Source organism: Botrytis fragariae (genome assembly GCF_013461495.1).
Source record: "Botrytis fragariae strain BVB16 chromosome Unknown tig00000001, whole genome shotgun sequence".
NCBI lineage: Eukaryota > Fungi > Ascomycota > Leotiomycetes > Helotiales > Sclerotiniaceae > Botrytis > Botrytis fragariae.
In genome coordinates, this window is record NW_023500987.1 from 2267008 (window position 1) to 2280813 (window position 13806).

The 13806-nt window shown below is 43.4% G+C and overlaps 4 protein-coding genes across 4 annotated transcripts; 3 read left to right on the plus strand and 1 right to left on the minus strand.

Annotated features, from left to right (window-relative positions):
- Window positions 1–342: 342 nt before the first annotated feature.
- On the plus strand, window positions 343–1861 carry Bfra_000694 (putative dockerin type 1 protein; the record flags this gene model as incomplete). The annotated part of the gene is made up of 5 exons (XM_037331138.1): window positions 343–674; window positions 724–918; window positions 969–1060; window positions 1156–1461; window positions 1518–1861. 5 exons carry the CDS (start codon window positions 343–345, stop codon window positions 1859–1861), a joined length of 1269 nt encoding a protein of 422 aa, XP_037197471.1.
- Window positions 1862–2730: 869 nt separating this feature from the next.
- Window positions 2731–3273, plus strand: Bfra_000695 (uncharacterized protein; the record flags this gene model as incomplete). Its single annotated transcript, XM_037331139.1, has 1 exon — window positions 2731–3273. One exon carries the CDS (start codon window positions 2731–2733, stop codon window positions 3271–3273), a length of 543 nt encoding a protein of 180 aa, XP_037197472.1.
- A 1110-nt stretch (window positions 3274–4383) lies between these two features.
- Bfra_000696 (putative aminopeptidase 2 protein) lies at window positions 4384–7653 on the plus strand (the record flags this gene model as incomplete). The annotated part of the gene is made up of 5 exons (XM_037331140.1): window positions 4384–4538; window positions 4737–5093; window positions 5156–5723; window positions 5776–7122; window positions 7171–7653. The coding sequence occupies 5 exons, from the start codon at window positions 4384–4386 to the stop codon at window positions 7651–7653; spliced, it is 2910 nt and encodes a 969-aa protein (XP_037197473.1).
- A 4932-nt stretch (window positions 7654–12585) lies between these two features.
- Bfra_000697 (uncharacterized protein) lies at window positions 12586–13518 on the minus strand (the record flags this gene model as incomplete). The annotated part of the gene is made up of 3 exons (XM_037331141.1): window positions 12586–12959; window positions 13128–13216; window positions 13457–13518. 3 exons carry the CDS (start codon window positions 13516–13518, stop codon window positions 12586–12588), a joined length of 525 nt encoding a protein of 174 aa, XP_037197474.1.
- Window positions 13519–13806: the final 288 nt, after the last annotated feature.

Sequence of the window (13806 nt, forward strand, 5' to 3'; positions counted from 1 at the left end):
ATCGGGGATATTTATCCGGGATTGCGGGGTAGAGCATTTTCAAGCTTCGGCAGGTGATGAACCGACTGGGGGTTTATATGCGAAGGACAGGGGATTGGTGGGATATCTCGGGGGAGATATTCATGCATGAGGGTTTTGGGGTTGGAACCGAGGATCGTTTTCTCGATAGGTATCGGTGTTGCGTGTGTGCATGCACTGGTATCCTGATGGAGGTGGGGATCTGTATGTGTGAATTCAGTTGTGAGCTTTATATCAGTATCGGAGGTCGGTGCAGTGGGACTGTTGTTTTCAAGTTTGTTTCTGAAGTAGATTGTTTGACTTTAATCAGATATTTATCTCACAATGGGACTTCCAGAACCCAGCATTTCTATCCTCGGCCCGGATCCCAAAAGAACACACAGAATCAACGCAAATTCCTTTCAACAAAACGCCATTACCACTGTTGATGGATGGCAATATGTAGCATTCTATACCGATCATCCTACGTCCACAAAGCTGAATGCTTGTATGATGAATCTGGGTAGAAGAAAAGTCTCACCTACGCCTTCGAAGTGGGAGATATTGAGTTTCCATGATTATGAACAGGTGGTTGATGATGGACATAATACGATATCTATTGGTATCTGTAGCGGAGATGGAAGTATACATATAGCATTTGATCATCATTGTGATAGGTGTGTTATTATTATCGGAAAAGGGTTGAGCAGTACTGAGAAATGTTAGATTGAGATTTAAAATTTTGAAACGCATAGATTCTGAAAAACATTCAAAGAATTCTAATGTATGGAATGCATCTCTGTTTTCGCAAACGCAAGATTATCTTCCTGGAATTGCACATAATGAGCTGATGGACGAAGTCACTTACCCTCGTTTTGTGAACACGGGTGATGATTTGTTGTTGACATATCGTATTGGCCAGTATGTATGAATACAACTGCACCTGCACATGAATTTTAACGTGAATGTAGGGCAGGATTAGGATCAGACATTCTTTACCGCTACTCGTCAAAGTCTTTCACTTATACATATTTAGGCCAACACCTTACTGGTGTTTCTAATAGTCCATATATAAATGGTCTTGATTATCAAAATTCGCGACTTTATCTGTCATGGTGTTATCGAAACTTCATCCTTTTCGAAACTTCCACAGCACAGATGCGCATAAACAGCAAGCCGGGCCCAACGGACCCGAGAACAACTATGATCTGAATTTTGCTTATTCGGAAGATGTGGGCAGGACATGGAAAAGTTCGGATGGAACAACCTTGGCCGTACTGGATGGAAAGGAAGAAAACACCATTTTGCCGCAGTCCAAGGCGAGAGTCTTTGAGATTCCCATGGGAAGTGGGATCTTGAACCAAGAAGCTCAAGCGGTGGATCGGAAGGGCAATTTCTGGGTTTTGAATAGGGGAAATTCCGCGGGCGAACAGCAGTGGATACTTTATCACCGTGATTGTACAGGTAAAGCCACAATTCTGATCAAATTATGTTGACAACTTTGGACTAAAAAATATTAGGGTTTTGGACAAAGAACGCTGTCCCAACTGATGGCATAAACAAGCCTACCGAAATTGGCTCGAGAGGAAGCATATCTGTTGACAGCAAGAATGACGTATATCTCGCTTTGCCTGGGAATACAGATTCCACCCTCAGCATCGTGAAAGTGCACAGTAAGGACGGACAAGTATTCTTTGATCTTGCATGGAGTGCATCAGGATTTGATGGCGAGCCTTCAGTCGAGATACAAGAGGTGGAAGGAGGAGGTGAGAATCTGTCCATCTTTACAAGAACGGACAAAAAAGAGGATGGACTTCGAGATGTAGTTGTCTTGGATTTTGACCTCGATTCCAAACCGATCTAGATAGACTTCTAAAAGCAGTTCATGATAGGAACGAATGTATCCCCTTCACCTGGACATGTGTCATGTCCCGCCTTCAGTTGCTTGCAATATGTATATCGTGTAGATGATCACGGGTAAGATTGAATAAACCTCTGTTTCAAGAATCGAAACATCTTCCCTTCATAATTCTTTATGGGTACGCTTCAAATTAACTTTCGCATCTACTCTTCGCTCTTTCGCTGCGCGAACGTCATTGTAAAACGTCGGCAATAAATCATTGTAGAATCTTAAATATATGCCTGCCTAGTATTCATCACATCAGAGACATCCTATTCGGCGCGGGTGATCCCGAGTACCCTGAGTTGTTGCTGCCCGTGGTATTTTCGGGTCCACGCAGACAACATAACACTAAAGGATCTGGCATAAGTTGTTCTGACTATCCTGTAAAGCAATGTGGTGCTTATACACAACGAGCGTCCTCTTGCTCTACTAGACGTTCTTTTTTGAACGCATTTTCCATGCATACTCGGCACATTTTGTGTAGAAACGAAAACAGAGATAGTGAAGGTTTCATTGGAGAATATTTGGTTTTGTACTGCGCCAAATTTTTTCCAAGCAAGAGCTGCTTAGTAGATAGCTATGAAGGATCTCGGACGGCCGAGAAAGATATGTATGAAAGATATGTATGACTACGTTGGAATGTGATCAAGATATTCCAGCACGGGAAACTGACCAAAAGTGGAAGGTGGAGGATATATTGACGCCTCAGTCATGAAGAGCATTGCCCCACTTCACATGCACAATGGTTAAGGTCGCATAGAGAAAAAACGTAGAATCATAAGGACAAACAAAAGACGACGGGGACAGCAAAACTCAACTCTGATGGATCAATGACTTGCACATCGACATATTACGAGATCTTAGACATCCCGTCGTCTCTTCAAAATGCAACACACATTCCGGTAGCAACTTTGCGAAGCGCATATCGACGCGCACTTCTTCGAAATCATCCTGACAAATCTCAAAGCCAAGAACAAGGTCATACAAACAGACCCCAAACGCTATATACTATTGATCAAATATCCGTGGCTTTCTCTCACCTATCGGACTCCAAGCTACGAGCACAATATGACAAGGAATTGAGATTGCAGAATCGCTCTATAAATGGGGCAGGACAAAAGGAAGGAGGAGTTTTCCGAACGGGTGTTGAAGTTGTCGATTTGGATGATTTGAATGTCGAAGAAGAGAATGGTATATGGTATAGAAGCTGTAGGTGTGGAGATGATCGAGGGTTCTTAATTCGAGAGCAAGATTTAGAGGAGGCAGCTGAAGATGGTGAGATCAGTGTGGGATGCAAGGGGTGTAGTCTCTGGCTCAAAGTTCTTTTTGGTGTGATGGAGGATCTGCCAGACGATAAGGGATCGGATGCATAGATGCAGGATAATAAAGGACAATGTAATCAGTGGTACCTGGTTTGTTGTCAAAGGCTGGAGCACAATGTGAAGGCTCGACAATGGAGAGCTTCGAATAAAGAGTCACCGAGTTCACCGGTCAAAAGGAAAGAGCTAAAGATTCGAATAAAACGTTGATTTAAATAGCATTGGGAAGCTTTCAAAGCCATGACAGATGAGGATACCTTGCTTCCCCTTACTTATAACTGTTACGAGCTGCTACGAGCATGCATGGATATCAATGTCGATATCTATATAGATATTGACTTGGCTTGCGTCCAAAAGAATGTACCGTCTTCCTATGACTTCCAATCAAAGCTCGAAAGCTATTGGTCGCCTCAAACCTGCGGTGGTTGTAAATCTTCTTCTTGCAACAACCAAATTAAACCTTGACAGTCAATATTGGAGCACGTCAACATATCGTAGGAGAAAGACCGATGTCATGTTGTTCGAACCGTTTAAGTTGCTTGAAGAAGGAAGAAAAAGAAGAGCGCGAAAAGAAAAGTTTTGTGAGTTTTGTGTAATGGTTAAATGGAGAACATCGCCTAATGCGGTTTAATGCAATTCCAACCTTCCTCACCGCTCCCCAAAACAGCAGCCGGATAAACAAATCAATGATGAGTATGATGATTTTTGAAGATATATCCTTGTACGATTAGAAGAGCACGAGATTGTTCGGTGCCACTCTTACTTCTCAAGTTCGAAATCTCACATCTCACTCGCATTAGTGAAGGTTGACAAGCAGGTGCTTTAACCTTAGCCTTTTCCCACCTTTGATATTGAATCATCCTTCTCGTCCTAAACGGCATCACCTGGCCATTCCTGTGCACTTTCTGCCACTGTACTTACTGCCATCTATCCACTGGCACTCATCAAAGCTTTTGCTTGCAGACCCAGAAAGACCCCACCTTCCTCAATCGTTGGTAGTTCGATCATTCCTTCCCAGTCATTTCGATTGTCCATTCTTTGCCCAGGTTGCAAAGGTGGTGCGTGTCATATTTGTACATACGGCAAAGCATAGCATAGCATAGCATACGGCGTTGTGTGTGTGTGTGTGTCGGTATTTTGTAGCTTCCCTCACTTCTTGCTTCGATGTCAATGCGTATCTCCAATACCCTTACATCCTCCTTTACTCGGCCTCCAGCCAGTGTTTTCCTTTCCTTAAGTAGAGCACAAAGAAGATTACCAATTGTTAGCAGAACCTTTCAAAGTCTTTCAATTAGTTCATATCGAAGTTCAGCTTCATTGTATGTTATACCCCGCCATTTCTTTCATTCCGTGGAGCTCTTTCCATTCATTGTACAAGTTTGAATATCTACCCTCGTGATACCTCAAGCAAGTCAACTGAGGCAAGATCAACACAGTTAAACCCAAATTTGCTTTTGATTTATTCACTATCATCTTAGTGCGCAGTGTTCATAAGCTCACCGATTATTCGAATTTAGACTCAGTCCTTCAAAAAGCCGCTCCCAATTATCAAACAACTTTCGAAATACAACTTTAACCACCTCGGCAATCCGCCATTGTTCATATAGAAGACACAAGATGTGTAGAGGTGTACATGCCGGAGAGGAGGTAGAGAGCGCAGGAATGGATGTTACCAAGGGAAGAGAGATCTTGCCAGCAAATGTCATTCCAAGACACTACGATCTCACATTAGAGCCGGACTTCAAGAAGCACACCTACGAGGGTACCGTTATAATCGATTTAGATGTTGCTGAAGATACTACTTCCATTTCCCTAAACACTTTGGAGCTTGAGATACACAGCACAAAAGTCACCTCTGGATCTGAAGCTATAAGGTCAGTGATTGATTGAAAAGCCTGTTGTGATATGCTTCCTCGACAAATCTAACATTCAGTAGCTCTACTCCAGATGTCTCTTACAATGAGGACAGCCAGACCACAAAGGTTGCCTTCAAGCAAACCATCCCCAAGGGAACAAAGGCACAAATCGAGATGAAGTTCACCGGCCAGCTCAATGACAAGATGGCAGGATTTTACAGATCAACATACAAGAATGCGGATGGATCCGAGGGTATCCTGGCCACAACACAAATGGAACCGACTGATGCCCGAAGAGCTTTCCCTTGTTTCGATGAACCTGCATTGAAGGCAGAATTCACAATTACTTTGGTCGCGGACAAGCACCTCACCTGCTTGAGCAATATGGATGTTGCTTCGGAGACTGAGATCGAGGGAAATAAGAAGGCTGTCAAGTTCAACAAATCGCCACAAATGTCGACGTATCTTCTCGCCTTCATCGTTGGAGAGCTCAACTATATCGAGACCGACAAGTTCAGAATTCCGGTCAGAGTTTATGCTCCTCCAAATCAAGACATCGAGCACGGAAGATTTTCATTGGATCTTGCAGCACGAACCCTGGAGTTTTATGAGAAGACTTTTGATAGTCCATTCCCTCTACCAAAAATGGTAAGTTCTTATATTAGTTTTCATACTCCTAATGTTCTAACTGTGTTCGTAGGATATGGTTGCCATACCGGATTTCTCCGCTGGTGCCATGGAGAACTGGGGCTTGATTACTTACCGTGTTGTTGATCTCCTGTTCGACGAAAAGACCAGCGGTGCGTCTACAAAGGAACGAGTTGCAGAAGTCGTCCAGCATGAGTTGGCTCACCAATGGTTCGGTAACTTGGTTACAATGGATTTCTGGGATGGTTTGTGGCTCAACGAGGGTTTCGCAACATGGATGTCATGGTATTCCTGCAACATCTTCTATCCAGAATGGAAGGTATGGCAAAACTACGTGACGGATAACCTGCAAAGCGCCCTCGGTCTCGATTCTATTCGAAGCAGTCATCCAATTGAAGTACCAGTCAAGCGAGCCGATCAAGTCAACCAGATCTTTGACGCTATTTCATATTCCAAAGGTTCTTGTGTCCTTCGCATGATTGCAAGTTATTTGGGAGAAGATGTGTTTATGGAGGGTATCCGTCAATATTTGAAGAAGCATGCTTATGGTAACACACAAACCGGTGATCTTTGGGATGCATTGAGTAAAGCGAGCGGTAAGGATGTCTCGGCAGTCATGGACATCTGGACAAAACAGGTCGGATATCCTGTTGTAAGTGTTACCGAGAACGAAGATGGAAAGAGCATCCACGTCAAGCAAAACCGTTTCTTGCGAACAGCAGACGTCAAGCCTGAAGAGGATGAAGTTTTGTACCCGGTTTTCTTAGGTCTCCGCACTAAGAGCGGTGTTGATGAGGAACTTGTTTTAGATAAGCGAGAGGAGACTATTCAGGTCCCTGCAGATTTCTTCAAACTAAATGCAGACCATACTAGCATTTATCGAACATCATACACTCCGGAACGACTCGAAAAGCTAGGTCAAGCTGCCAAGGAAGGCCTTCTTACCGTTGAAGATCGTGCAGGAATGATCGCAGATGCAGGAGCTCTCGCTTCAGCTGGATACCAGAAGACTTCCGGTGTTCTAAACTTGTTCAAGGGCTTCACCAGTGAAACCGAGTTCGTTGTTTGGACCGAAATCCTCGCCCGTTTAGGCAGTATCCAAACTGCTTGGGTCTTTGAGGACGAGAAAGTCAAAGATGGACTCGAGTCATTCCAAAGAGAGCTTACGAGCGGATACGCCCACAAATTTGGATGGGAGTTTAAGGAAAGCGACGAACATGTCCAACAACAATTCAAAACTCTTCTTTTCGGTAGTGCCGGTATATCTGGTGACAAGGTCATCATTAAAGCTGCGCAAGATATGTTTGCTAAGTTTGCAGCGGGTGATAAATCTGCTATTCATCCAAACATCCGCGGTAGCGTTTATGCTATCGCCTTGAAATATGGTGGCAAGAAAGAGGTATATTCAATCGGTTTCAGAAAATATATGGTAGCTAACGTTTTACAGTACGATATCATCCTAGATGCTTACCGCAACTCGACAAACAGCGATGAGCGTAACACTGCTCTCCGTTCTTTGGGACGAGCCAAGGACCCTGAATTAATCAAGCAAACTCTCGCTTTACCATTCGGCGGTGAGGTCAAGGAACAAGATATTTACCTCCCCATTAGCGGACTTAGAGGTCATCCAGAAGGTATCGAAGCATTATATGTTTGGATGACCGAAAATTGGGAAGAACTTCAACGACGATTACCAGCCGGTTTATCCATGCTGGGAACGATGGTTACTATTTGCACATCGGGCTTCACGGGTGAACGTAACCAGAAGCGAATTGAGGAGTTCTTTTCGAAGAGAGATACCAAGGGCTTTGACCAGGGTCTGGCACAAAGTCTGGATAGTATTAGAGCAAAGAGTGCTTGGGTTGAGAGAGATAGAGAGGATGTCAAGGCCTGGGTGGAGGCAAATACTCAAGTAAAGAGTGAGCTTTAAGTAGCTCTAAACTACGTACTGAAATTTTTGATGTAAAAATATCAATATCAAGGTTTCCAATAGACTGGACTGGCAGAAAGCAATGTAATATTCAAAGTGAAGACAGTGTTAAACCATCTGAAGTATTTAATGGAATTCAGAAATTCAAAGCTTCTCAATATCGGAATGCAGCTTCGACTTTTGGGCTGGTAGATGAGTAAGACGCAGAGGCATTAAGATTGTAAACACTTCTTCGTCGAAAGCCCTATGCAATTTTCAACTCCCAGATAAAGGATTCTGCGTCAGATACGAAATGTGTTTCAGCGCAGTGCAATAATATCCCGCTCATGACGATCCCTGTCACATTTGGACCAAATAATATATAACTTCTTGCTTCACAGTTGTATCCTTTCTCTCTTTTGAATTTGGGCTTGCATGAGCAATAAAGTTTCTTTTCTGTTTGATGCATGACGCGATTCTCCCGAAGAGTCAAAAGATGAAGATGTACCTAATTCATCATCGCGAACTATGCACTCGGCGAGTTAAAGAAGTCAAAGTGTCATCTGATCTTCCACCCCATGATCCCAATATGATTTATTCTGAGAAGTTCGAGGTTTAACAATAATGAGTTGTGTTGATTTGTGCATCGTAGGGCAAACTTGCCGCTGCTCCAGCCACATGGGGTGTTGTACTCGGGGTTGATATTGATACACTCGATGTAGAGTTGTGTAACGTAACTGTCATGATTGGGCTGGTTGGGTGCTGGGGTTGTTGGATATTGTCACTGGTGTTTGAATAGATGGTGATACGATTAAGGTGAGATGAGGTGGTGTACTAGCATTCAAGACGACACATGAATGTTTTGGGAGATTTGATGCGTGGCTAGAAGACGCAAAGCCTCGGTGTCCACATTCCCGCCCAACAGCCACAAATTTTGAAGCTGTACACAGTATATATGCTTCTTTTGTGTTGGGAGAGCGCGGGTAGATATCGTATCTTCTGGATGTGTGGAAAACTCAGCTGACGTACCTCATTTGCTTTCTTCAGCCAAGAGTCAGGACGGGCGTTGTTGAGACGGCTCGGTTACCGGCACGGCGTTATAGAGAACATTTTCTCTGCAATTTCTAGCGGAAAAAGAAAGGTGGAAAGGTGGAAAGGTGGGAAAGGAGAGGAAAGGAAAGGGAGATATGTCCTGATACGTGGCATGATGGGATTATGTGGATGGTAAATACGCATGACCTCGAGGTCTCTGATCTGACATTGATAACTAGTATTGCCAAGTGAAGCAACTCAGCTTGAGAAAGTTTTCAGCCCTTATTTTTTGTTTTTATTGACGTAAAGAGGGTTATAGTTTCTCAATCAGCACTAGCTTGGAAATGATATTCAAACTTGTTCTTTTATCACAAGAAATCATATATCTGCAGATTTGTTCAATGTTCGCCATCCTGCCTCCTTGAATCTGCTTCGAGACCTCCACGCAAACCGCAATTCTCGTTCTTCTGTGGGGATGTCTCAAAACTGTTCTCAAGATTCAATGCCCTCCGAATTTCTCCGAAACTCAACCTCTATAGAGTTTTATTTGCAATTGCTTCCGAGTCTTTGCCATGCAGCCTCTATATATACCCCCACTGGGGCTTCGTGTTGAAATCTTAAGTACCTCTAGATTGAGGGGACACTGGTCCTTTCTATCCCCCGCCCAAGTGAATGGAAATGCCTATTGCAAGCCGATGGTGGACTTTTGGGGTGAAATATGCTCAAACAAATCCTAGCTTTTCAAATATTGAAAATCAGCCCTTATATTAGATGTGTCATTTCGGATAATCGGATCTCTTAACGAAAATGGGACCCTCAATTGATCAATGAGCCTTGTCATAATGAATCTCAAGATATTGCCTGTATTGCATCAAACATTCTGCGCGATGTCGTCAAGTTACTTGCTTTGCATTGACATTTGTAGACGAGTGTGTTTGCTGCAATTAGCTTCAGGAGAGTTACACCACGCCACGGCATACTTGGGTGGCCAGGAGAGTATGCGACTCTGAAGTTAGATGGAAATAAGACGTTGAACTATAGTCTACAAGAGGACTGACCAAGTTTTCTTAGCGTCGAATTACATACTTTTGGGCCGCACAAGCAGTGATACATCCGCGGAGACATGATGGTGATGCAGGGCTATGACTGATAGCTTCGGCGTGGCCGAGATTATGTGCACATTTGAACCAAATACCATCTTCAAAATTCTATTATTGATTAGCCAATAAATATTCCTATTCAAAAACAAACATAAAATGATTCGAAAATTAACACTCGATATATGTGTCAAGTTTTGTTAAATTCGACAAAGGTTTGTTGACAAAATCTTCATGTGAAAAGAAATCTTTTTGAAGATTCATTGATTTCGGTGATTTCGGTGTGTATGCATTTTCATCCAGACCAAGATAGCTTCACAAGAAAGCGTCGGAACAAGTTCCGCAATAAGAAGGTGCACCCAGCATCAGAAACCGATGATTTGAGGGGTCAATTGCGGGACAAACCCACCGTCACGGTATGGAACAAACCGTCGCGAACGGCTGGACTTCGAAATGTGTATCGTCCCGTGTCTAGACTTCGGGGTTCAATTAAAGTTTCGAGGTACAAGTGGAAGCCCTGTTGAGTTCAAGGCTAGCACCTGTTCAAACTTCAAAGCGTTTGGCATCACGCTAAGATGGCAAATTACGAGTTGAGTGGGCGTTTACTCGCTTGTGGCGATAGAACTAGACAGGAGACAGGCAAAAATTTGAAGTGAATCACCATAAGGTTTTTAGATGCGGCTCGAATATCTGATTACACGGATCGGCATCACTGGATGATATGTAACTAGAAGGACTACTGCCTGCCAAGTTCAACTTTTGTATATGCCGATGTCAAAGCAAATGCGCTATCCCTGCCTCGGTAGCTTCGGAGATTGCCCATTTTTGTAATCAATCGAACATTTCTAGCAGATTTCTGTAGCAAAGAGCTTGTCTGTCAGGATCAAACCATAGGATTCGCTTCGTCGGCTCTTTTTCCTGATAAAACGCTGATGCACAGACGTTGCTCTTAACTAGAAGGGCTCGGTACCGGTAGCATCACAAGTGCTTAGCAGTGTTGAATAGAGTTTGTGGACAAAATGTCTTTCTTAACGGCCTTGAAGGGGACCAAGCATCAATGAATGTTCTAGCTTCTCACAACTTATCATCGACGCAACTATTGAGCCACATCCGTGATAGAATGATGCACTTTAATAAGATTGCGCTTGGAGACATCCTTGCTTTGACGTGGAAAAAAGTATAATGATGTATCATACCAGTCACCAAGTCAACAATGCATCCTTGAATTCCCTCCACCCGAGGTCTGAGGAAGGCGAGAACACTTGAGCCGTCCTGGATCAAACTCATCAACACTACAGTACACATTCATATCCACATAGAATGAGATACGATCATACGAAGTACCTAAGTATGTATAGCATACCCCTCAAACAACTTCGAGATGGTGCAGACCCATATGCCGTTTCGAATAATCTTCATACAAGTCGCACTGGCACGAGTCCAACCCCGTGCACACTCTCCATTGCAATGCTCGCATCATACATGTTGAAGCCACGATAGTAACCTTACGACGGATACATCATGCCCGCAATATAGAAGAATACCTTTGAGCGATTTAAAAATCCATGCAACATACGTACTACCTCCGTATGTAATTTTGATATCCACACCTAGTAAATATTTATCCGCCAAACCCCCACATCCATCCAGAAAAGTTGAGGTGGGGGATCTTCCATCCCCTGTCTCTCCATCCATCCATTCTTTTCAGCCTCCCGCTTCCTCTTCCTCGTTCCAAATCCACGGCTGAAGAACTCGGTTATCTCACCATATACAGTACATACATACATATTACATACATATTACATACATACATTCCTCACATTTACGTTTCAGCTGAGAAATAACCTTCTCATCACTATCGGGGAGTTAAAAAGCAAAAAAACTCTCTTTCTAAGTTTCGATTTGTCAGATTTTATCCCCGTGGGTCCCCCAATTACCCTAAGAGTTCAAAGGGGGTCCCCATATTTGGAGAAGAAAAATCTTCATGTGAGGAGGATGTGAGCTTGATATCAAGCTAGTCCACGCCACGAAGATGAAGCTGTGTCCAGAAGACTGCCAAAGCTTCATCGTACTGATCGGGAAAGAAGAAACAGCCAATAGGTACGACCCTAATCGTGCGGAAAAGGTGGTGTTCGGTACCGAAATGACTAAAAGGAGATAGGTCGTATTTTTGAGGAACTCATTGATTCCTTTTTGCACCCCCAAAGATATCACCCATGTGATTATCAATACTTCTACATATAATTCGGCTTGATCTTCCCGCCCTTTGCTTTAGTATGCGAGGATCGTCGCAGCGTTCGTGGCTTGAACAGATATCATGCTGTATAACTGGCTCATAGACACCCACATATGCGGACACTAATGTAAGGTACTCGACTAGAACTATCGAAAGAAAATATCGCCCACCAGAAATTTGGACTTTTGAAGATGGAAATAAGCCAGAGACAAGAGGGAAAAGTAGATTGATTGAAAAATTATATTTGAATATGAATGGAGACTTGGATGAAGCCTGTAATCATAAATTGTGTATCTGTGTATGCACCGAAGCTGAACCTTTCCCTTGCTTTTCAATGAATAAAACTTCCATGCTGTTGATCGCTAAATATACTCCTTCATCCCTTGCTTTTGCAAATACCCGAGATCCAGCTCTTTCCATGTTTTTTCCCAGCCGTTGACGATACAAGAGAAGCAAAATTGACCAATAAAACTCCATTGATAACAAATATATATCCCCAAAATCATGAAACCCATCCCATAGCTTTTCCCGAACACCCTGCTCAAAAAAAGCTCGCCTAATAAAGAATTACACCGATTCGCTAAAGTGCTATGTTGATGCCCGGAGTTTGTTTCGGAAGAAAATCGTCCAGAATCCTTCCATGTGATGTTGGGGGTATTGGTGCAAGGTCAAACGCGAAATAAAAGTGTCAATCATGGTACGTGAAGTCGAATATGATCTGTAGAACCTCATAGAGATTCCGGAAGATTGGTGACGATGACGGTATTTATGAGCATAAAGGGCAATGCCCGGGCACGACAATGTATCGCTCATGGGGCCCTTTTGCACATTGGCGTTCTTTGCTTCCGTCGATGGAGGTCGAGAAGTAGTGAGCTCCAGGATCGATACACGAAGTGTAGATGTAGTAGTTCCTTGTGTATTCGCACATTGTGCTAAAGAGAATGATATATTTTGAGGATGGACTTAGGTATAGGTCAGTATGGCGAAAGGGGTTGGAGGGGTAGGTAGTATACGTACTAGTTGGGGCTAGGGGGAAATAGTGGCGTGAGGTATAACTTCAATGAAGCTCGAGTTGAAATGCGAATGTGAAGTTGATATCGGACAAGTACGAGTCAGGGAGAGTCTCATACCTTTATATATCCACTGCCGAAACTTTTTGAGGCTGAAATATAATGAAAAGAATAGATGTGGATATATCACCTGAACCTTCCCTGTAACACTGTTTGAAAAAGCAACAGAATGTAAACAAGTATGAAGGCGTCACGGAAAGGTAATTAATGAGAAAAGTAAGGGAAAGTTCTAGCCACCAATATCAAAATGGTGTCTGAGCAGAGACAAATCGGTGACTGTGCTAGATCTCGAGTACAACTGTGATATTATAACCTGTACACGATAGATAGATACAAACTCGAGAGTCAAGAGGTGAAAAAAGAAACGAATGATGATACAATATACCTACTATACAGTTGCGGATGCGAACGGATGATATGCGCTGCCAGCGGGGAGGGCTCGGTATGTCATTTGAATCAAAGCTTTAACACCCGTAACCCCTGGTGGGATGGTGCGCTGCGTACCCAAACATCCACAGGCAAAAAAGATATTCAACGAGCATCCGTACCGGGTACCGGGCAGATGAGCGTGGGTAAGGCCACTGTCTGGTATGTATCAAAGGCAATATTGGGACTTTGCACCTACCATCCATAGTTCATGGGCACTGGGGGCTGTTAGAAATGTGGATCATGTGGGAGGTTCCGATTTAAGAGACGTGGAAACTGGACAGGGTATGCCCGTGTGAGATTTGGTTGTGTT